The 23,740-nt window shown below is 50.7% G+C and overlaps 1 protein-coding gene across 10 annotated transcripts in view; it reads right to left on the bottom strand.

The window, feature by feature from the left end:
- Positions 1-23,740, bottom strand: part of ODAD4 (outer dynein arm docking complex subunit 4) — a 41,439-nt gene continuing 17,699 nt past the window's right edge. For 7 of the 10 annotated variants that reach the window (XM_074019637.1, XM_074019633.1, XM_045375949.2 and 4 more), the window contains 5 exons: positions 20,703-20,789; positions 18,725-18,921; positions 11,923-12,023; positions 4,763-4,847; positions 1-656 (listed from right to left, as the gene is read on the bottom strand). In XM_074019637.1, the coding sequence (XP_073875738.1) occupies positions 169-656; positions 4,763-4,847; positions 11,923-12,023; positions 18,725-18,921; positions 20,703-20,789 (958 nt within the window). In that variant the 3' untranslated portion in view covers positions 1-168. Of the gene's footprint in view, positions 657-2,494; positions 3,135-3,622; positions 4,848-11,922; positions 12,024-18,724; positions 18,922-20,702; positions 20,790-23,740 lie in introns of those variants that run through there. The other 3 variants (XR_012425846.1, XM_045375948.1, XR_012425848.1) reach the window with 3 other exon arrangements.

Here is a 23,740-nt window from a genome sequence, read left to right as displayed (position 1 = left end):
TTTGCAAGAGTGAAAGACACCTATTTAATGGCAAAATAGTGACGGAAAGCAGCACAAGTAAAACCCTCATTTTTCCTATTACAGATAAATCGCTTGAAAATCCAGTTTAATAAGATCCCGTTATCCCTCTGAACACCAACTTCCTGATCCTTATCCCTACCGGTGTCTTCATTCATACTCCTTTTCCATCTCATTTTCTGTTTTTTTCATTTCTCCTATTTCCCCAAATTGTGTTTTTCCCAGTTCTTCTGGCTCTCTTCTGCCCACTTCTGAAAGTTTATTTAGTTCTTCTGGTTCCTGTCTGCTGAACTCTCCTGAGAGTCTTTGGCCTAATTCTCCTGAAGGCCTCCTATAAATTTCTCTTGACTCTCTTCTGCCAGCTTCTAGTAGCTTCCTGCCTGTTTCTCCTGATCTTGTGCCTAATTCTCCTGACAGGCCCTTGGCAACTTCTCCCAAATCGCTTCTGGCTTTTCTTGCTTCCACACTCTGCTTTCCGCTTGCTGTGCTCTGCAGAGCTCCCCCAAAAGCCTCATCGTCCTCATCCGTCTCTCTCTCATCCTCAATATGGTCCCACTGCTTCACCACCTTCTCGGGCTCATCTCTCACTCTCCTCATGTCCTTCTCTGTTATTATTCTATCTTCATACAGTAAAGCTTCTGAAAAATAAGAGAAAAGTGGGAGGAAAGATAAAAGTTTGTTCATGTCAGGCCGGGTGTGGTGGCTCGCGCCTGTAATCTCAGCACTTCGGGAGGCTGAGGCAGGCAGATCCCTTGAGGCCAGGAGTTCCAGACCAGCCTGGATGACACAGTGAGACCCTGTCTGTACTAAAAATACAAAAATTAGCCAGCCATGGTGGTTGGCGCCTGTAGTCCCAGCTATCTGGAGGCTGAGGCAGAAGAATCACTTGAGCCCAGGAGGTTGGAGCTGCGGTGAGCCAAAATCGAGCCACTGTACTCCAGCCTGGGTGATAGAGCGAGACCTGTCTCCAAAAAGGGAAAAAAAAAAAAAAAAAAGAAACTGTTCATCTCTGTGGAGGCCTGTGCTTTTGAGAGGCAGATGAAAGAAAGGCCCTGAGAATGACTGTTTTTGCTAGCTTTTTAAATTGGTGTTGACAGCACACCTTTCCAAAAGCAGAGAAAGGGAACCATCATTTACTGAGCCCGGCTCCGTCCCGCGCATCACGTGAGGACTGTATAGCTTATCCCATCCGGACATCAGGAAAATGCGCACTGCCGTTGATTTGAGTTTGCAGTCAAGGGACCTGAGACTGATAGGAAAGAAATCACATGGCCGGGCGGCATGGCTCATGCCTGTAATCCCAACACTTTGGGAGGCCGAGGCGGGTGGGAGGCCAACAAGGTGAAACCCCGTCTCTACTAAAAATACAAAAATAAGCTGGGCATGGTGGCGGGCGCCTGTAATCCCAGCTACTTGGGAGGCTGAGGCAGGAGAATCGCTTGAACCCAGAAGGCGGAGGTTGCAGTGAGCCAAGATCTTGCCATTGCACTCCAGTCTGGGCAACAAGAGCGAAACTCTGTCTCAAAAAAAAAAAAAAATTGGCCGGGCGCGGTGGCTCAAGCCTGTAATCCCAGCACTTTGGGAGGCCGAGACGGGCGGATCACGAGGTCAGGAGATCGAGACCATCCTGGCTAACACGGTGAAACCCCGTCTCTACTAAAAAATACAAAAAACTAGCCGGGCGAGGCGGCAGGCGCCTGTAGTCCCAGCTACTCGGGAGGCTGAGGCAGGAGAATGGAGTGAACCCGGGAGGCGGAGCTTGCAGTGAGCTGAGATCCGGCCACTGCACTCCAGCCTGGGTGACAGAGTGAGACTCCGTCTCAAAAAAAAAAAAAAAAAATTAGCCCAGAGTGGTGGCATGAGCCTGTAGTCCCAGCTACTCAGGAGGCTGAGGCAGGAGAATCACTTGAACGTAGGAGGCAGAGGTTGTAGTGAGCCGAGATTGCAGCACTGCACTCCAGACTGGGTAACAGAGGGAAACTGTTTCAAAAAAAAAAAAGCCGCAGTGGCTCACGCCTGTAATCCCAGCACTTTGGGAGGCTGAGGTGGAGGTTGCACCACTGCACTCCAGCCTGGATGACAGAACAAGACTCCGTTTCCAAAAAAAAAGAAAAAGAAATCACACAATGGTCACACTGCAAGTAAGAAATGGCAGAGTCAGAATTTGAACCCAGGACAGTCTGACCCCAGAGAACCTTCTCTTTTCTCTACAAGAAATAGCGTAGGTGCTGGCAAACAACAGAAGGGTTTTCTCCAGCATCTTCATTCTGACACTTTCTCTTTGTCCCTGGGAAGCACGTTCATTATTTGTTGGGAGGTTTCCTATGAAAATATAGGAAAAAACATAGGAAAAAAGATAGGGTTCCTATAAAGATATAAGCTGCTAACAAAAAAGTTCAGCTGACGAGTTATTTTACAGGCAAAGGGATCCTTGCTCCTAAATGTTTTTTTTTGTTGTTGTTCTTTTTTTTGTTCTTCTGGCAACCACTAGTTACTGAGGTGTCCGTAGAGGGTCTCGGGTCTCAGGGATCACAGCCCTTTGGAGGTGAAAACAGATGCAATGCTGCCACCTGCTGTTCTGAGAGGGAAGTGCCCGGCAGTTCTCCAGGCACAAGGACGCAGGCCAGGGCAGGGAGACTGGGGTGTTGGCTGCTTCCCGGCAGAGTCTCTCTCCACAGCGGTTGCTCCTGTGGTTTCTCAGAGCAGCTCAAAGGGCATGTGGGGGCGGAGACAGAGCCCTTCTGAGGGGGTCCAGCCACCACAGAACAGGTGCTGGGTAATAAAGGGCTGTCATCTGGCTGCTCAGGTGCCCAGAAACCTCCCGCTGCCCTACCTGGACCAGAGAGGATTTCAGCCTTGCAGCCTGGAGGGCTGCAGCCAAGAATCTGCACTGGGCTGTGTCCTCCCAGGCCCCCAGCCCTGGCTCTGTTCACCACAGTCTGGCTGGAGTCAGAGCTCCGCAGACCGGGGCAGGAAAAGGCTGTCTGTGTCACTAGAAACAGTGTGGCACGGGCCGATGCATGGGTTCTAGAGCAGATCGCCCAAGACTGAAAACCACTGTAGCCTCTAACCCCTCTGCCTCCATGTCCTCCATAAAGTCAAGCTAATAACACTTCCTTTGAAACTAGGCCGCATAAAACTTAGAAACTAGGCCTCATAAAAAAAAGAACTTAAAAAAAATTAACACCAGGTGGCTCTGGATAGGGTCCCACCCTGCCAATTCCGGGAAACAACCTCATGGGGTCCCACCCTGCCAATTCCGGGGGTCCCACCCTGCCTCGAAGTTCCCAGAATCAACAACTCCAGGAAAAAACCTCATAAGGTCCTGCTCTAACCAATTAGAACAAGACACCTTGCTCAGGCCATAGACAGACCCAATTACCACGCGCCTAAAGCTTTGTTTGAATTTCGTGCCCTAAGCTGTGTTTGAACTTGTGTTTGCCTATATAAACAGCCTGTAACAAGCAGTCAGGGTCCCAGGGCCAACTTAGAGCTTGGGACCCTAGCACGCTAGTAATAAATAACTCTCTGCTGTGAATCTCGTGTCGGTGATCCTTCGCGGCGACCCCTGCCCAGGAAGGAATCAACAGTTCGGTTCCAACACCTTCATAGTGTTCCTCAACGGATACGGATAGGATGAGTCCATGCGCACCAAGCCTCTGGAAGAATGCCTGGCCTGCAGGAAGCATGAATGGGGGTTGGCTACTGCGCTTAACACCCCTGCTCCTCTAGGCCCCTCTCCAGTGGGATAGGGCTGCTCAGCCATCTTCTGCTTCTCCTTCCCTCACTCCCACCCTGCAGGAAAGGAGAGCCCAAAGGCAGGGGCCAAAGGCCTCTTTACTCCCTGGAGACCTTGTGAGAAAGAATGTGGTAAGGCACAGCTGCCAGGCAGCCTCTGCCCCTCGTGTCCCTCTGCATCTGCCCATCACACTGCCGGCCCGAGAGCAGCACCGTAGTGGGGAGGGTGGGGCCCCAAGTCACCCCTCCCTAGCTACATGACTCTGACAGAGCACTCACCTCACTCAGCCTCCCTTTCCCCCCATAGCACCTACACCTCCTAGTGGGGTAAAGACCAACAAGATCACTCCTGTCTGGTGCTTAACCCAGTGCCCGGCACTCAGTAAGAGCCCCCAAAGGGTAGCTACTGTTATTCCGTCTCTGTGCCTTTGGTCCTGCTGTTCCCTGCTGGAAATGCCTTTCTTCTCCCACCTCTCTCCTGGAAAACTCCTGGGCATCTTTTGGAGTTGGAGGTAGATGATTCTTCCTCGTCGAAGATTCCTCTGCCTCCCCAGAGGAGCCCGCGTCCCGTTGCACGCACCCTCATGGCAGCACACCTCCACCTCGGTGTAGCACCTGCGTGCAGGAGCCCAGCAGCTGACAACTCCACTGGTCAGCCTTGCCCAAAGGGCCATGGGCTCCTCCAGAGCAGGGATGTGCCTCTGTCTCCCCAGAATCTAACACCTTCCAGGTACATGACAAGTGCTCAACATATACTTGATGAATCAGTTGAAGAGAGAAATGAGTGCGCTCTGGGGTCAGATAGTCCAGCCCATGGTGGCCTGAAACCTCGCCCTCTACTGCCCCAGAGATAGGCTAGGGCTGCTGGTGGCACTGAAATCAGAATCCATGGTGGGCAGTGCCAAGCTCCCAGACGGGGGAGCTGCTGTCACGTGTGTCTCGGACTAGAGGAAGAGAAAGCAGAGAGAGAATGCTGAAGTTGCCTTTTCAGAGTTCAGGAACTCACCTCCCTCGCTCTTTTCTTTGAGATTCTCCATGTAGTTGGTTTTCCTCAATTCTCCGATGATACCCTTGTTGGCATCGTCCAAGGCCTGTGGATGGTAGAGGGAGCTTAACCCGTGTGTTTGGCACCTACACCATTAATTTTCCCCACCCAGATCAATCCCAGAAGGCAGGGCTCTAGTGGGAACCTGCCACCCTTGGTTTCCCTCTGGCCCCTCCGATGACCCCTACCCTCAGGTTAATCTACACCGACTCAGAATGATCCACACCAACTTGTGTCTGAGAGATACACGACTGCGAGTCAGTCAAACGCGTTTCTCTTGGGCTTAGGCATGTATTGGGAGTTGTGTCTATCTACTCATTTCTACCTTTAGATGAACCACCTAAAGCTGCTTTTAGCTTCAGTCAATGCAAAAAGACAATCCAAACCTGCAAGCACTCAGCAAGCCAGCACTGAAGGGACCCAGAAACACACCAAGGCGACAGGACTGCCTTCAGAAGGGCCTTCCAGGATGTCTGCAGTTTCCCCAACTCGAGTGTGCGATCCCTAGAGGCCTGGAGCTTAGCCTGTGAGCCTCTGGAGGGCAGGTCTTGCCTTCTTGCTCATAGCAGGCCCGTGGCTGGCACTGACAGTGTCTCCCGAGCAGCTCCAGGGCCTGGACGCACTCTCTTGTGGTGTTGGTCTGCTCACCCCCGCCCCCCCAACTGTGAACCTTCCTACCTGGAGTTGCCAATCCAGGAGGGTGAGGGGTCAGGGGTCTGGTCCCATGAGGAGTCACTGAGGGTCACAGGGACCTTCTCTCTGCCCCTAACCCTTCAAAACCACTGCCTAGCCTTCAAGGTGACCTCAAATCCTCCTTGTTGGAAAGCCTCCAGCTCTGCCTCCCAGCGGAGGCTCTCTCACTCTGAATTCTCCTAGTCCCCTATGGCGCTGGTCATGAACCAGGGTTTGTGCTTTTTGTTTTTGTTTTTTTTTTTTTTTCAGACCGAGTCTTGCTCTGTCGCCCAGGCTGGAATGCAGTGGCACCATCTCTGCTCACTACAAGCTCCACCATTCTCCTGCCTCAGCCTCCCGAGTAGCTGTCTTTTTTTTTTTTTTTTTTAAGAGACAGGGTCTTCCCATGATGCCCAGGCTGGTCTAGAACTCCTGGACCCAAGTGATCCTCCCACCCTCAGCCTCCCAAAGTGCTGGGATGACAGGTGTGAGTCACTGTGTCTGGCCTTTTACTGTAATCTTGTGGGCCAGGACCATGGCTGTACACCTTTGGGCTTGGCAGCCTGGAGCCAATCTACACTCAGTGAGTATTTCCTGAACTGAATGGCCATGCTCTCCGTCTGCAGGGCGATCACACGGAAGTATGTGGCGCATGGCACATCTGGCAGGGCTGCAGTGAGGTGGGTGCTCTTTGCCTGGAAGCCAGAGCTGGGGACATGGCGTATACGACGAGGATGACAATGTGCTAGGCCTGGGCTCCCCTGGGCCGTGTGGTGGCAGAGGATAGACTGCGCCTGCTGGGGTCTTTTGGGTATGATTGCTCCGCTCTGAGAGGGCAGTGTTAGCCTCACCACAGTCCTCACAAACAGCTCACCATGAACCTGCCTCCCAAAAGACAGAGGGGATCCGGTCACTTCTCTGCTGTCCACAGCCCTTCAAGTCCAGGCTGGTGTGCTAACTGTCTGGGGCTTTGTCACCCCACCCCCGCCATCGGGAACCCCCAAGCTCTTGGACCCAGGCCAGGATCTCTCTTCTGCCGGCCACCGGCCCTCAGCGCCGGCCTCCCACGTCTTCAGTGCACTTGCATCTCCTCGGCCTGGCCAGCTCTGCTATCCTAGTCCTTCAGAGCACAGCATGAGGTCTTCCTCCAACTGGGAGTGTCCTGAGCCTTCACTTCTCAGGGTCCCTGCTCCCTTTGCCCAGGGCCTACAGACCCCAGGCTGGTCCCTGAGGCCATGCCCCTTTGCTGCCCACAAGTTATGCAATCTGGTTTCTTTCAATCATGGCACAAGCTCCCCGAGGACAGGGGCCTCATTTACTTCACTCCAGCAGATACTTCCTGGGGTCCAGCTGCGTGTCAGTGGTGCTCTGGAATTTGGCTATGGGAAGGGCTTAGGGAAGCTGTCTGGTCAGCAGCGGGAGGAAGAGGCCTAGGTGAGCGCGCACCTGTGAGGTCGGTGTGCAGACTTTACTGAGCTTGTGCGTCTGTTTACCTGGATGCACTGGGAGTGGGTGGGATGGAGGAGCCCAGACCACCTCCCAAGTTTCTCCTCTGGTCTCTGCCTCCTGACACAGTGTAGGCCAGGCCAGCACTATTCAACAGAAATTTCTGTGACAATGGGAATATTCTAGATCTGTATTACGTAGCACCCATAGGCCACAGGTGGCTGGTTTTTTTTTTGGTTTTTTTTTGTTTTTTTTGAGATGGAGTCTTGCTCTGTCGCCCAGGCTGGAATGCAGTAGCAAGATCTTGGTTCACAGCAACCTCCACCTCTCAGGTTCAAGCGATTCTCCTGCTTCAGCCTCTCAAGTAGCTGGGACTACAGGCATGCGCCATCACACCTAATTTTTTGTATTTTTAGTAGAGACAATGTTGGCCAGGATGGTCTCAATCTCCTGACCTTGTGATCCACCAGCCTCGGCCTCCCAAAGTGTTGGGATTACAGGCGTGAGCCATCACACCCGGCCTCACATGTGGCTATTAATGACTTGAAATGTGGCTAGTGTGGCTGGGTGCAGTGGCTCATGCCTGTAATCCCAGCACTTTGGGAGGCCAAGGCGGATGGATCACGAGGTCAGGAGTTCAAGACCAGCCTGGCCAAGATGGTGAAACCCCGTCTCTACTAATAATACAAAAAAATTAGCTGGGCATGGTGGCACATGCCTGTAATCCCAGCTACTCTGGAGGCTGAGGCAGAGAATTGCTTAAACCTGAAGGGGTGGAGGTTGCAGTGAGCCGAAATCGCGCCACTGCACTCCAGCCTGGGTGACAGAGCGAGACTCCGTCTCAAAAAAAAAAAAAAAAAAAAAAATGTGGCTAGTGTGACTGATAATTTTATTTATTTATTTATTTATTTATTTATTTATTTTTGAGACAGAGTCTCGCTCTGTTGCCTAGGCTGGAGTGCAATGGCATGATCTTGGCTCATGCAACCTCCACTTTCCAGGTTCAAGCGATTCTTCTGCCTCAGCCTCCCAAGTAGTTGGGACTACAGGTGTGTGCCACCATACCCAGCTAATTTTTTGTATTTTTAATACAGATGGGGTTTCTTTTTTTTTTTTTTTTTTTTTTTTTGAGACGGAGTCTTGCTCTGCCACCCAGGCTGGAGTGCAGTGGCCGGATCTCAGCTCACTGCAAGCTCCGCCTCCCGGGTTCACGCCATTCTCCTGCCTCAGCCTCCCGAGTAGCTGGGACTACAGGCGCCCGCCAGCTCGCCCGGCTAGTTTTTTGTATATTTTAGTAGAGACGGGGTTTCACCATGTTAGCCAGGATAGTCTCGATCTCCTGACCTCGTGATCCGCCCGTCTCGGCCTCCCAAAGTGCTGGGATTACAGGCTTGAGCCACCGTGCCCGGCCACAGATGGGGTTTCACCATGTTGGCCAGGCTGGTCTCAAACTCCTGACAAGTGATCCATTCGCCTGGGGCTCCCAAAGTGCTGGGATTACAGGCATAAGCCACCACGCCCAGCCTAGTTTTAATTAACTTTACTCTAAGTAGCCACACGTGGCTAGCAGCTGCCTCCTTGAGCAATGGAAGTCTAGGCAATTACAAGTGCACAATGTGGACTTTGATGGGGGACATATCGAGGCTGTGAAAGCCAGATGTGAGGGCTCCTCACCCAGACTGAGGGGTCAGAGAAGGCCGCCTCGAAGAGGGGACATCTAACCTGAAACCTAAAGGTTGAGTGGGAGTTAGCCAGGTGAAGGAGGTGGGAAGGGAAGGTTTAGAATATTCCAGGCAGAGATAACAGCATATGTTATGAGGCATAAGAAAGCTGTTCAGGCCGGGTATGGTGGCTCACACCTGTAAACTCAACACTTTAAAAGGCTGAGATAGGAGGATCGCTTGAGCTCAGGAGCTCAAGACCAGCTTGGGCAATATAGCAAGACCTCATCTCTACAAAAAATAAAATTTAAAAATATCAGCCAGGCATGGTGGCCCACACCTGTAGTCCCAGATACTTATCCCTTGAGCCCAGAGATCAAGGCTGCAGTGAGCTGTGGTCATACCACTGCACTCTAGCCTGGGTGACAGAGCAAGACCTTGTCTCAAACAAAAAAAAAAAAAAAAGAAAGAAAGAAAGAAAAAGAAAGGAAAAAGAAAGCCTGTTTAAGAAGACAGGAAGCTGGTATTGGCTGGAGCTGGAATACAAGGTGATGGGCGCTGGGGACTGGCCAGCAGGAAGGCTGGAGAGGCCCACAGGGGAGAGCTTACCCAATGCCTTCCTACCCCTGAGAGGAAAAGTCAGGAACAGAGACACCCAGGCAGCAATAAAGGGTTTAGGCAAGAGAATGAGGAAATCACACTAGATTTCTTGTCTCCTGGAAGAGGTAGTATTTTTCAAACTTCCAAGTCCTAATGTCAATTTAGACCAGGGGTCCCCAACCCCTGGGCCACTGACTGGTCCATGGCCTGTTAGGAACCGGGCCACACAGCAGGTGAGTGGAGGGTGGGCAAGTGAGCATGACGCTGTCAGATCAGTGGCGGCATTAGATTCTCATAGGAGGGAGACCCCTATTGTGAACTGCACATGTGAGGGATCTACGATGCACGCTGCTCATGAGAATCTAATGTCTGGCCGGGCGCGGTGGCTCAAGCCTGTAATCCCAGCACTTTGGGAGGCCGAGACGGGCGGATCACAAGGTCAGGAGATCGAGACCATCCTGGCTAACACGGTGAAACCCCGTCTCTCCTAAAAAAAATACAAAAAACTAGCCGGGCGAGGTGGCGGGCGCCTGTAGTCCCAGCTACTCGGGAGGCTGAGGCAGGAGAATGGCATAAACCCGGAAGGCGGAGCTTGCAGTGAGCTGAGATCCGGCCACTGCACTCCAGCCTGGGCGACAGAGCGAGACTCCGTCTCAAAAAAAAAAAAAATAAGGTTAGGCACAGTGGCCCATGCCTGTAATCCCAGCACTTTGGCAGGCCAAGGCAGGAGAATCATTTGAGGCCAAGAGTTTGAGACTAGCCTGGCCAATATACCGAGACTCCTTCTCTACTTATTTATTTATTTAGAGACAGGGTCTTGCTCTGTCACCAGGCTGGAGTGCAGGGGTGAGATCACTCCTTGTTACAGCCTCAACTTCTCAAACTTGAGTGGTCCTCCCACCTCAGCCTTCCAAGTGGCTGGAACTATAGGCGTATGTCACCACACCCGGCTAACATTTTTTGTTTTTTAGAGATAGGGTTTTGCCATGTTACCGAGTCCCAGCAATACGGGTGGGTCCCAGGCCAGGTCCCACCATGCCTGGCCCTGTCTCTATTTAAAAAAAGAAAAAAAAAAAAAAAAAAAAAGGCCGGGCATGGTGGTTCACACCAGTAATCCCATCACTTTGGAAGGCCGAGGTGGGCAGATCACCTGAGGTCAGGAGTTTGAGACCAGCCTGGCCAACATGGCTAAACCCCATCTCTATTAAAAATACAAAAATTATGGCCAGGCGCGGTGGTTCACACCTATAATCCCAGCACTTTGGGAAGCCTAGGCGGACAGATCATTTGAGGTCAGGAGTTCCAAACCAGCCTGGCCAACATGGTGAAACCCTATCCCTACTAAAAATACAAAAATTAGCTGGGCGTGGTGGCGGGGGGCGCCTGTAATCCCAGCTACTCGGGAGGGCAGGTGAATCGTTTGAACCCGGGAGGCGGAGGTTACAGTGAGCTGAAATCGCACCATTGCACTCCAGCCTGGGTGGCAGGCGAGACTCAGTCTCAAAAAAAAAAAAAAAAAAAGGCCAAGCACAGTTTACATCTGTAATCCCAGCACATTGGGAGGCTGAAGAAGAGGGTGGATTGCCTGAGCTCAGGAGTTCAAGACATAGTGAGACCTCATCTCTACAAAAAAACTTTAAAATGAAGCAGGAGGATAACTTGAACCCAGAAGGTCGAGGCTGCAATGAGCCATAACACTGCCACTGCATTCTGACCTGGCCAAAGGGAGTGAGACCTTGTCTCAGTAATAAATAATAATAATAAATAAGAAAACAGAATGCAATAGGAAATATCAGCATGCAGAGTACATAGCAGAGGTAAATAGATTTTGTAAAATTTTTGTTTCTGGGCTGGGCACGGTGGCTCACGCCTATAATCCCAGCATTTTGAGAGGCCGAGGTGGGCGGATCACGAGGTCAGGAGATCAAGACCATTCTGGCTAACACAGCGAAACCCTGTCTCTACTAAAAATACAAAAAATTAGCCAGGCATGGTGGCGGACGCCTGTAGTCCCAACCACTCGGGAGGCTGAGGCAGGAGAATGACGTGAACCTGGGAGACAGAGCTTGCAGTGAGCCGAGATCATGCCACTGCACTCCAGCCTGGGCGACAGAGTGAGACTCTGTCTCAAAAAAAAAATAAAATAAAATAAGTAAATAAATATAAATAAATAAATAAATTTGTTTCTGATTTTTGTTTGTTTTTCAAATAAAACTGTGTCCTGGGTTACTATACAAACTGATGGCAATAGCAGACACTTCAAAGCCATTACCCCATCTAGAGTGTGTCCTACAGTTGGTGGATAATAAACGGCTGTGGGGCCGCGCATAGTCGCTCACGCCTGTAATCCCAGCACTTTTGGGGAGGCCGAGGTAGGTGGATAACCTGAGGTCAGGAGTTCGAGACCAGCCTGGCCAACATGGAGAAACCCTGCCTCTACTAAAAATACAAAAATTAGCCGGGCCTGGTGGCATGCACCTGTAATCCCAGCTACTTGGGAGGTTGAGGCAGAAGAATTGCTTGGACTTGGGAGGTGAAGGCTGCAGAGAGCCAAGATCATGCCATTACACTCCAACCTGGGCAATAGTGCAAGACTCCATCTCAAAAAAAAAAAAAAAAAAAACCAGAAAAAAAAAAAAACCGACTCTGGAATGGCCACCCAAGCAGGCCGAGGGGGAACTGAAGGCCTGACCACCGGACCCCACTCCCAACACCCGAAGCCCGGTGGGTGGAAAGGCTCACGCTGATGATGGCCTGCTGCGCCTCATTGTTATGCACAAGCTTCGCTCTCTCCAGGGCCTTCTCAAAATTGTTCACGGCTGACTCGAAGTCTCTCAGCTTCACTGGAGAGCAAGGGGAGAAGGCACAACACAGGTAGAGTGTGACTATGTGTGGGGCGTGATGGAGCCTCTGGCTGCTCGAGCACTGCCAGGGCCCATCAGAAGCTTGTGTGAGCTGTAGTCCCTCCCAGACCCCAGGGAAGCATCACTGAGCTGCTCAGCACCATCCCTTCCACCGTGTTCCTGGGCTGTGTCACCACTGAGAACCAGGGCTGAGGAACCTGGGCCTTGGGTTTCAAGTCATTCAAAGGGGTTGGTTAGAGAAGGGGACTGTGGTGCAGTCTAGTGCACACATCATGTGTCTCTAGAGTGGAGGAGAAAACCGCATCCTGCTCCATCTTTAGATTGTTCCGGAAGAGGAAATTCTTTTGGTTTTTTTTTTTTTTGAGACAGAGTTTCACTCTTGTTGCCCAGGCTGGAGTGCAATGGTACGATGTCGGCTCACTGCAACCTCTGCCTCCCAGATTCAAGCGATTCTTCTGCCTCAGCCTCCCGAGTAGCTGGGATTACAGGCATGTGCCACCACACCCGGCTAATTTTTTTTTCTTTTTTTTGAGACAGAGTTTCACTCTTGTTGCCCAGGCTAGGGTGCAGTGGCGCAATATCGGCTCACTGCAAGCTCCGCCTCCCGGGTTCACACTATTCTCCTGCCTCGGCCTCCCGCGTAGCTGGGACTACAGGCGCCCGCCACCATGCCTGGCTAATTTTTTGTATTTTTAGTAGAGATGGGGTTTCACCGTATTAGCCAGGATGGTCTCAATCTCTTGACCTTGTGATCCTCCTGCCTTGGTCTCCCAAAGTGCTGGGATTACAGGCGTGAGCCACCGCGCCCAGTCTAATTTTGTTTTTTCAGTAGAGATGGGGTTTTGTCATGTTGATCAGGCTGGTCTCAAATCCTGACCTCAGGTGATCTGCCTGCCTTGGCCTCCCAAAGTGCTGGGATTACAGGTGTGAGCCACCGCTCGGCCAGAAATTCTTTTTTTTTTTTTTTTGAGACTGAGTCTCGCTGTGTCTCCCAGGCTGGAGTGCAGTGGCGTGATCTCGGCTCACTGCAAGCTCCGCCTCCCGGGTTCACGCCATTCTCCCGCCTCAGCCTCCCAAGTAGCTGGGACTACAGGCGCCCGCCACCACGCCCGGCTAGTTTTTTGTATTTTTAGTAGAGACGGGGTTTCACCATGTTAGCCAGGATAGTCTCGATCTCCTGACCTCGTGATCCACCCGCCTCGGCCTCCCAAAGTGCTGGGATTACAGGCTTGAGCCACCGCGCCCAGCCCAGAAATTCTTTTTTTGAGACGGAGTCTCGCTCTGTCGCCCGGGCTGGAGTACAGTGGCCGGATCTCGGCTCACTGCAAGCTCCGCTTCCCGGGTTTACGCCATTCTCCTGCCTCAGCCTCCCGAGTAGCTGGGACTACAGGCGCCCGCCACCTCGCCCGGCTAGTTTTTTGTATTTTTTTAGTAGAGACGGGGTTGAAATTCATATTTTTTAAATGGTCATTCATTTTTTTCAAAAATGATATGCAGACCAAACAAAGCATGGAGGGCTGGATGCAATCCATAGGCCAGCTGCTGGAACCTCAGCTGTCTCGAGTCCAGGCCCTACTCAGGTACAATCTGAACCCATAGAAAAAGTGGCTCATCTGGGCTCTCCATGCCAATTAGTGCTGGAGCTGGGACTGAAATGATTAACAGATTGAGTGACTGATTTGAGTCCTCAGAGCTTCATTTCATTTTCAAAAATTAAATATATAGGTCAGGCCGGGCGTGGTGGCTCACACCTGTAATCCCAGCACTTTGGGAGGCCAAAGCGTAAATCAAAGGTGGGCGGATTGCTTGAGGTCAGGAGGAGTTTGAGACCAGTCTGGCCAACATTGTGAAACCTGGTCTCTACTAAAAATACAAAAATTAGCCAGGCATGGTGACGGGCGACTGTAAACCCAGCTACTCTGGAGGCTGAGGCACAAGAATTGCTTGAACCCAGGAGGCAGAGGTTGCAGTGAGCCGAGATCGCACCACTGCACTCCAGCCTGGATGACAGAGTAAGACTGTCTCAGGCCGGGCGCGGTGGCTCAAGCCTGTAATCCCAGCACTTTGGGAGGCCGAGACGGGCGGATCACGAGGTCAGGAGGTCGAGACCATCCTGGCTAACACGGTGAAACCCCGTCTCTACTAAAAAATACAAAAAACTAGCCGGGCGAGGTGGCGGGCGCCTGTAGTCCCAGCTACTCGGGAGGCTGAGGCAGGAGAATAGCGGGAACCCAGGAGGCGGAGCTTACAGTGAGCTGAGATCCGGCCACTGCACTCCAGCCTGGGCGGCAGAGCGAGACTCCGTCTCAAAAAAAAAAAAAAAAAACAACTAGCCGGGCGAGGTGGCGGGCGCCTGTAGTCCCAGCTACTTGGGAGGCTGAGGCCGGAGAATGGCGTGAACCCGGGAGGCGGAGCTTGCAGTGAGCTGAGATCCGGCCACTGCACTCCAGCCTGGGTGACAGAGCGAGACTCCGTCTCAAAAAAAAAAAAAAAAAAAAGACTGTCTCAAAAAAATTAATTAATTAAAAATGCATACATACATATATACACACATACATAGGCCAGGTGCGGTGGCTCAAACCTGTAATCCCAGCGCTTTGGGAGGCTAAGACAGGCAGATCACTTGAACCAGGAGTTCAAGACCAGCCTGGGCAACATAGTAAGACCCCATCTCTACCAAAAATACAAAATTAGCTGGGTGTGGGGCCGCACGCATGTAGTCCCAGCTACTCAGGAGGCTGAGATGGGAGGATCCCTTGAGCCCGGAAGGTCAATGGATCTTCAGGTCAGTGAGCCCAGATTGTACTGCTGCACTCCAGCCTGGGTGACGGAGTGAGACCCTGCCTCAAAATATATATATATATAAAATTAAATTAATAGAGACAGGGTCTCACCATGTTGCCCAGCCTGGTCTCGAACTCCTGGCCTCAAGCAATCCTCTACCTTGGCCTCCCAAAGTGCTGGGATTACAGGCGTGAACCTTCCTGCCTGGCCAAGAGCTTCATAAAGGAGAAAGTGCTTACCAGCCAAGGTCTTCACAGACCACTGCTTTCTTTTACAATTGAGTATATCCAAGATCTATCCTCCTCCTAAGCACTGCTTTGAGACCCATGGGGAAAATAAGCCCTTGTGCTCATAAGTCAGACTTTAAAAGGCCATTACAGCCAGTTACGGTGTCTCACGCCTGTAATCCCAACAATTTGGGAGGCTGAGACAGGCAGATCACAAGGTCAGGAGATCGAGATCAGCCTGGCCAACACGGTGAAAGCCCATCTCTACTAAAAATACAAAAATTAGCCAGGCATGGTGGTGGACGAACGTAATCCCAGCTATTTGGGAGGCTGAGGCAGAAGAATCACTTGAAATTGGAAGGCGGAGGTTGCACTGAGCTGAGATTATACCACTGCACTCCAGCCTGGGTGAAAGAGTGAAACTCTGTCTCAAAAATAAATAAATAAAATTAAATAAAAGGCTATTACACTTGGCCAGACACAGTGGCTCATACCTGTAATCCCAGCACTTTGGGAGGCCAAGGTGGGAGCACTGCTTGAGCTCAGGAGTTCCAGAACAGCCTGGGCAACATAGGGAGACCCTGTTTCTACCAAAAAAAAAAAAAATTTGCCAGGCATGGTGACATGCACCTGTGGTCCCAGCGACTTGGGACACTGAGGAGAGAGAATCACTGGAGCCTGGGAGGTTGAGGCTGCAGTGAGCCATGAATGCAGGGATGTGACACTGCACTAAAATCTGACTCTATCTGACAAAGCAAGACTCTATCTCAAAAAAGAAAAAAAAAAGAAGGCTATTACACTTGAAAGAAAATTTAAATGTAATTCTGAAAATATATGGAGTCACAGTATTCCTTCCAAGACCAGTGGGACTCTGACATTAAAGGTCTGCAGAGGAGTCACATGCTTATTCAAGAGCGTAACTCATTCAGGACTATTCTTTCATTCTTTCTCTTTGTTTTGTTTTTTTTTGTTTTTTGTTTTTTTTTTTTTTTGAGTGAGGGTCAGGGTCTCGCTCTGTATCCCAGGCTGGAATGCAGTGGTATGATCATAGCTCACTGCAGTCTCAACCTGGGCTCAGGCGATCCTTCCACCTCAGCCTCCCAAATATTTGGGATCACAGGTGCCTGCCACCACACTCAGCTAATTTTTTTTTTTTTTTTCACAGTCGCCTGGAGTATAGTGGCGCGATCTCAGCTCACTGCAACCTCCACCTCCCAGGTTCAAGCAACTCTCCTGCCTCAGCCTCCCGAGTAGCTGGGATTACAGGCGTGCACCACCACGCCCAGCTATTTTTTTGGATTTTTAGTAGAGATGGGGTTTCACTATGTTGGCCAGGCTGGTCTTGAACTCCTGACCTTGTGATCTGCCCACCTCGGCCTCCCAAAGTGCTGGGATTACAGGCATGGGCCACCGTGCCTGGCCCTAATTTTTTATTTTTTGTAGAGATGCAGTCTCTTTATGTTGCTTTATTTTTTATAAAGATGAGATCTCCCTATGTTGCCCAGGCTGGTATCAAACTCCTGGGCTCAACCGATCCTCCCACCTTGGCCTCCCAAAGTGCCAGGATTACAAGTGTGAGTCACTGTGGCCAGGATAATTTTTTTTTTTTTTTTTTTTTTGAGACAGAATCTCGTTCTTTCACCCAGACTGGAGTGCAGTGGCACAATCTGGGCTCACTGCAACCTCTGCCTCCCAGGTTCAAGCAGTTCTCCTGCCTCAGCCTCCTGAGTAGCTTGGACCACAGGTGTGTGCCACCACACCCAGCTAATTTTTGTATTTTTAGTAGAGATGAGGTTTCATCTTGTTGGTCAGACTGGTACCAAACCCCTGACCTCAGGTGATCTACCTGCCTTGGCCTCCCAAAGTGCTGGGATTACATGTGTGAGCCACCGCACAGGGCCCCAGTCTAATTTTTAACTGAATATGTAATTTAAAGTTATCTCAATGTGACAGGAAAATCACTTGACCCTGGGAGGCGGAGGTTGCAATGAGCCAAGATCGTGCCACTGCACTGCAGTCTGGGCGACAGAGTGAGACTCCTTCTCAAAAAAATAAATAAATAAAGTTCAGCAGCTAGTAAGGATAAAGTTCAATGATTTTTAGAAAATTTACAGAGTTGGCCGGGCGCGGTGGCTCAAGCCTGTAATCCCAGCACTTTGGGAGGCCGAGACGGGCGGATCACAAGGTCAGGAGATCGAGACCATCCTGGCTAACACGGCGAAACCCCATCTCTACTAAAAACACAAAAAATTAGCCGGGCGAGGTGGCGGCGCCTGTGGTCCCAGCTACTCGGGAGGCTGAGGCAGGAGAATGGCGGGAACCCGGGAGGCGGAGCTTGCAGTGAGCTGAGATCTGGCCACTGCACTCCAGCCTGGGCGACAGAGCGAGACTCCGTCTAAAAAAAAAAAAATTAAAAAAAAAAAAAAAGAAAATTTACAGAGTTGAGGCCAGGCCTCCCAAAGTGCTGGGATTACATGCGTGAGCCACCGCGCCTGGCCCCAGCCTGATTTTTAACTGAATATGTAATTTAAAGTTATCTCAATGTGACAGGACAATCACTTGACACCAGGATGCAGAGGTTGCAGTGAGCTAAGATCACGCCACTGCACTCCAGCCTGGGCGACAAAAAAAAAAAAAAGGTTCCCTCATGGGGCTTGGAGAGTCTACTGAACCTCTCTGTGCCTCAGTTTCCCTATCTCTAAAATGAGGATGATTATAATGCCTACATCATAATGATTCAATACAAGAATGCTGGCTGGGTGTGGTGGCTCATGCCTATAATCCCAGCACTTTGGAAAGCTGAGGCGGATGGATCACCTGATATCAGGAGTTCGAGAACAGCCTGACCAACGTGGTGAAACCCCATCTCTATTAAAAATACAAAAATTAGCCAGGCATGGTGGTGTGTGCCTGTAATCCCAGCTACTCTGGAGGCTGAAGCAGGAGAATTACTTGAACCCAGGAGGCCGAGGTTGCAGTGAGCCAAGATCAAGCCACTGCACTCTAGCCTGGGTGACATAGCGAGACTTCGTCTCAAAAAACAAAACAGGGCCAGGCACGGTGGCTCATGCCTGTAATCCTAGCACTTTGGGAGGCCGAGGCAGTTGGATCACCTGAGGTCAAGAGTTTGAGACCAGCCTAGCCAACATGGTGAAACCCTGTCTCTACTAAAAACACAAAATATTAGCCAGGCGTGGTGGCAGACGCCTGTAATCCCAGCTACTCGGGAGCCTGAGGCCGGAGAATCACTTGAACCTGGGTGGCGGAGGTTGCAGTGAGCCGAGATCACACCACTGCACTCCATCCTGGGCAACAGCAGCGAAACTCCATCTCAAAAACAAAACAAAACAAAACAAAAAAAAGTACCAAGGCAGAAGGAAAGTGGCTCAATACATGGGCTCTGTTGTGAGGACGACATGCTGTGTGGGTGTGCAGCTGAGCTCCTCAAGGGCAGAGGTAGGCTCAAGGTGCCCCAAGCTCTAACCAAGCTTTGCTTAATGTAGGCACTCACCACGTGCTGGTCAAAATGGGGTGGCTTATCCCCACTCTCAGAACAATCTGGGAAGGAAAAACACTGGGATGGTAAACTCAGTCCACAGGACTCCTAGCCCTGGTGTGAGCTGGGCCTGAAGGCTGGGAAAGGTAGGGTGGTCATCTCTGAGCCCATACCTTGTGCCTGGGCCACCAGAACACTGGCATTCAGTTGCCACTCAATGTCCCCTTCCTCCTCGGCACACTGCTGGGACTTCTCGCCATAATTCTGGGCCTGCCAGGCCTGGTCCAGCTCCAAGTAGCAGCGGCCAATCTCATGGAACAGCCAGGTCTTCTCCAGGGTGGTTTTTGCCAGAGGGATCTTTTCTTCCCACCTGGGGACATGAAGAACAAGGGCCAGCTTCATCCCCCAAAACCATGCACTAGGCCACAGGATGCCAAGGCTTCCTGCTGGGTGGCGGAATAAAACTTGTTCTCCAACTACCAGTTCTTTTAGATACAAGGGTGGAGTTCATAAGCATAACAATATTTTAAGACTACTGAGACTATTTTGGTAACATCTATGGAACGTGGAATTTAATACAACAGTTGAGGCTGGCGTGGTGGCTCATGTCTCTAGCACTTTGTGATGCTGAAGTGGGCAGATCATCTGAGGTCAGGAGATCGAAACCAGCCTAGCCAACATGGAAAAACCCTCTCTCTACTAAAAATACAAAAATTAGCCAGGCATGGTGGCAGGCGCCTGTAGCCCCAACTACTCAGGAGGCTGAGGCAGAAGAATAACTTGAACCTGGGAGGTGGAGGTTGCAGTAAGCCAAGACTATGCCACTTCACTCCAAGACTGGGTGACAGAGCAAGACCCCATCTCAACACACACACACATACACACAACACAAATAATGTTTAAGAATATTATCAAGTATGGTGGCTCATTCCTGTAACCCCAGCACTTTGGGAAGCCAAGGCGGGTGGACTGCTTAAGCCAAGGAGTTCGAGCCTGGGCAACATGGCAAAACCTCATCTCTACAAAAAATTACAAAAATTAGCCAGGTGATGTGTTAGCCAGGATAGTCTCGATCTCCTGACCTCATGATCTGCCCATCTCTGCCTCCCAAAGTGCTGGGATTATAGGCGTGAGCCACCGCGCCCAGCCTTTTTTTTTTTTTTGATGGAGTCTCACTCTGTCACCCAGGCTGGAGTGCAATGGTGCAATCTCGGCTCCCTGCAACCTCTGCCTCCCCAGGTTTAAGTGATTCTCCTGCCTCAGCCTCCTGAGCAGCTGGGATTACAGGCACGTACCACCACGCCCAGCTAAATTTTGTATTTTTAGTAGAGACGGGGTTTCACCATGTTGACTAGGATGGTCTCGATCTGTTGACCTCATGGTCTGCCCACCTCAGCCTCCCAAAGTGCTGGGATTACAGGCGTGAGCCACAGGGCCCGGCCCCGGCCTAGCTTTTTAATAAACTTCCACTCCTCATTCAAAGTCTTTCTTCTGAGGAGGCAAGAATTGAGGTTGTTGTAGACCTGTACAGATTCACTGCCAATAACTTGGGATATCTTCCACTGGTAACATGTGATCTAGGCTGGAGTGCAGTAGTGTGATCATGTCTCACTGCAGCCTCAACCTCCCAGGCTCATGTAATCCTCCCACCTCAACCTCCCAAGTAGCTGGGACCACAGGCACAGGACAGTATGCCCGGCTAATTTTTTTTTTTTTTTTTGTAGAGAGGGAGTCTTCCTATGTTGCCCAGGCTGGATTCTTTTTTTATTTTTGAGACGGAGTCTCGCTCTGTCGCCCAGGCTGGAGTGCAGTGGCCGGATCTCAGCTCACTGCAAGCTCCGCCTCCCAGGTTTACACCATTCTCCTGCCTCAGCCTCCCGAGTAGCTGGGACTACAGGTGCCCACCACCTCGCCCGGCTAGTTTTTTGTATTTTTTAGTAGAGACGGGGTTTCACCGTGTTAGCCAGGATGGTCTCGATCTCCTGACCTCGTGATCCGCCCATCTCGGCCTCCCAAAGTGCTGGGATTACAGGCTTGAGCCACCACGCCTGGCCGCCCAGGCTGGATTCTTATCACTGGAAACAAATTTTCATGTTAGGATGAGAAGTTCTAACCATGGAGGTTGGGGAGAGGCAATTCTTGGTCACTCACGTGTCAATGGCTTGCTGGAATTTCCCAACTCTGGCAAAAACTCTGCCAATGTTGTCAAGGGCTCTGGATTTTGCATCAGGAAGGTCACTGTAGGGAAGAAGCAAAATAAGCCATTCACTAGAAAATCAGCTGTTCTAGGCACTGTGGAAATAGGAACGAAGGCAAAGACAGGATCCCTGGCCTCAGAAACTCAGGGTTTCAGTTGGAGGGACAATGTCCAGCCTGGCAAGGATGAGACACATTTCATCCGTGGACCCAAAACTCCGGCGCTGAGCACGGACTTGGGAAGACAGTCTTCCCTTGGTTTTTAATCACTGCGGGGATGCCTGATTGATTATTCACCCACATTCCATTGGTGTCTGATCACCGCAGGGACGCCTGCCTTGGTCATTCACCCACATTCCCTTGGTGACAAGTCAATTGCGGGGATGCTTGCTTTGGCTGCTCACCCACATTGCAGCCCAGGGCTGCTCCCTACACCCCTTCTCTGTGTCTCTACCTTTCTCTTTAAACTTACCTCCTTCACTATGGGCAACTTTCCGCCCTCCATTCCCCCATCTTCTCCCTTAGCCTGTGTTCTTAAAAACTTAAAACCTCTTCAACTCTCGCCTGACCTAAAACCTAAGCATCTTATTTTCTTCTGCAACACCGCTTGGCCCCAATACAAACTCTGTAATGGGGGAATGGAGGGCGGAAAGTTGCCCATAGTGGTTCTAAATAGCCAGAAAATGGCACTTTTGATTTCTCCATTTTGCAAGACCTGGATGATTTTTGTCGAAAAATGGACAAACGATCTGAGGTGCCTGACGTCCAGGCATTCTTTTACACATCGGTCCCTCCCTAGTCCCTGTTCCCAATGCGACTTGTCCCACATCCTCCTCCTTTGCCTCCCGCCTGTCCCTTCAGTCCCAACCCCAAGCGTCACTGAGTCTTTTGAATCTTTCTTTTCTACAGACCCATCTGACCTCTCCTCCCCAGGCTGCTCCTCGCCAGGTCCCAATTTTTCCTCAGCCTCCGCTCCCCCACCCTATAATCCTTTTATCACCTCCCCTCCTCACACCTGGTCCCCCTTACAGTTTCGTTCCACTACTAGCCCTCCCCCACCTGCCCAACAATTTCCTCTTAAAAAGGTGGCTAGAGCTACAGGCACAGTCAAGGTTAATGTTCCTTTTTCTTTTTCCCACCTCTCCCAAATCAGTTAGCGTTTAGGCTCTTTTTCATCAAATATAAAAACCTAGCCCAGTTCATGGCCTGCTTAGCAGTAACTCTTAGACCCTTTACTGCCGTAGACCCAGAGGGGCCAGAAGGCCACCTTATTATTATTATTATTATTATTTTGAGACAGACTCCTGCTCTGTTGCCCAGGCTGGAGTGCAGTGGCACGATCTTGGCTCACTGCAAGCTCCACCTCCCAGGTTCACGCCATTCTCCTGCCTCAGCCTCCCGAGTAGCTGGGACTACAGGCGCCCGCCACCACGCCCGGCTAATTTTTTGTATTTTTAGTAGAGACAGCGTTTCACCGTGTTAGCCAGGATGGTCTCGATCTCCTGACCTCGTGATCCACCTGCCTCAGCCTCCCAAAGTGCTGGGATTACAGGCATGAGCCACCGTGCCCAGCCTACACCTTATTCTTAATATCCATTTTATCACCCAGTCAGCTCCTGACATTAGAAAAAAGCTTCAAAAATTGAAATCCGGCCCTCAAACCCTGCAACAGGAATTAATCAACCTCGCCTTCAAGGTGTACAATAATAGAGAGGAGGAAGCCAGACAACAACACATTTCTGAGTTACAGCTACTTGCCTCCACTGTAAGACAACCCACAACCACGTCTCCAGCGTACAAGAACTTCAGAACATACAAGCCACAGCTCCTAGGGGCTCCTTCAAAACATCCTCGTGGACCTTGCTTCAAATGCCAAAAGCCTCGCCACTGGGCCTCAGAATGCCCACAGCCTGGGATTCCTCCTAAGCCATGTCTGTGCAGGCCCCCACTGGAGGTCGGACTGTCCGACTCACACTGCCGCCGCTCCTAAAGCCCCTGGAGCCCAAACCCAACGTTCCTTGGCTGACTCCTTCCCAGATCTCCTCAGCTTAGCAGCTAAAGACTAACACTGCCCAATCACCTCGGAGGCCCCCTGGACCATCATGGATGCCAAGCTTTGGGTAACTCTTACAGTGGAGGGTAAGTCCATCCCCTTCTTAATCCATACAGAGGCTACCTACTCCACATTACCTTCTTTTCAAGGGCCTGTTTCCTTTGCCTCCATAACTGTTGTGGATATTGACGGCCAGGCTTCTAGACCCCTTAAAACTCCCCGGTGCCAACTTGGACAACATTCTTTTACACACTCCTTTTTAGTTATCCCCAGCTGCCCAGCTCCCCTATTAGGTCAAGACATTTTAACTAAATTATCTGCTTCCCTGACTATTCCTAGGCTATAGCCACACCTCATTGCTGCCCTTTTCCCCAGTTCAAAGCCCCCTTCACATCCTCCCCTTTATCTCCCCACCTTAATCCACAAGTATAGGACACCTCTACTCCCTCCTTGGCAACCGATCATGCACCCCTTACCATCCCGTTAAAACCTAATCACCCTTACCCCACTCAATGACAATATCCCATCCCAAAGCATGCTTTAAAAGGATTAAAGCCTGTTATCACTTGCCTGTTATGGCATGGCCTTTTAAAGCCTGTAAACTCTCCTTACAATTCCCCCGTTTTACCTGTCCAAAAACCTTACAGGTTAGTTCAACAAGTTAGACAAGGCTTACAGGTTAGTTCAGGATCTGTGCTTTATCAACCAAATTGTCTTGCCTATCCACCCTGTGGTGCCAAACCCATATACTCTCCTATCCTCAATACCTCCCTCCACAACCCATTATTCTATTCCAGATAAACCTAGCTGACCCCATAGATCCTAAATCCTTTCCCCACTCCTCTTTCTGTTCCTCGAAGACAGCTTTAAAGACTGCTCCCACACTAGCTCTCCCTGACTCATCCCAACCCTTTTCATTACACATAGCCAAAGTGCAGGG

This window comes from Macaca fascicularis, chromosome 16 (genome assembly GCF_037993035.2).
Source record: "Macaca fascicularis isolate 582-1 chromosome 16, T2T-MFA8v1.1".
Taxonomy (NCBI): Eukaryota; Metazoa; Chordata; class Mammalia; order Primates; family Cercopithecidae; genus Macaca; species Macaca fascicularis.
Note: the sequence above shows the minus strand (reverse complement) of the source record. Positions and strands in the feature narration are given on the sequence as shown.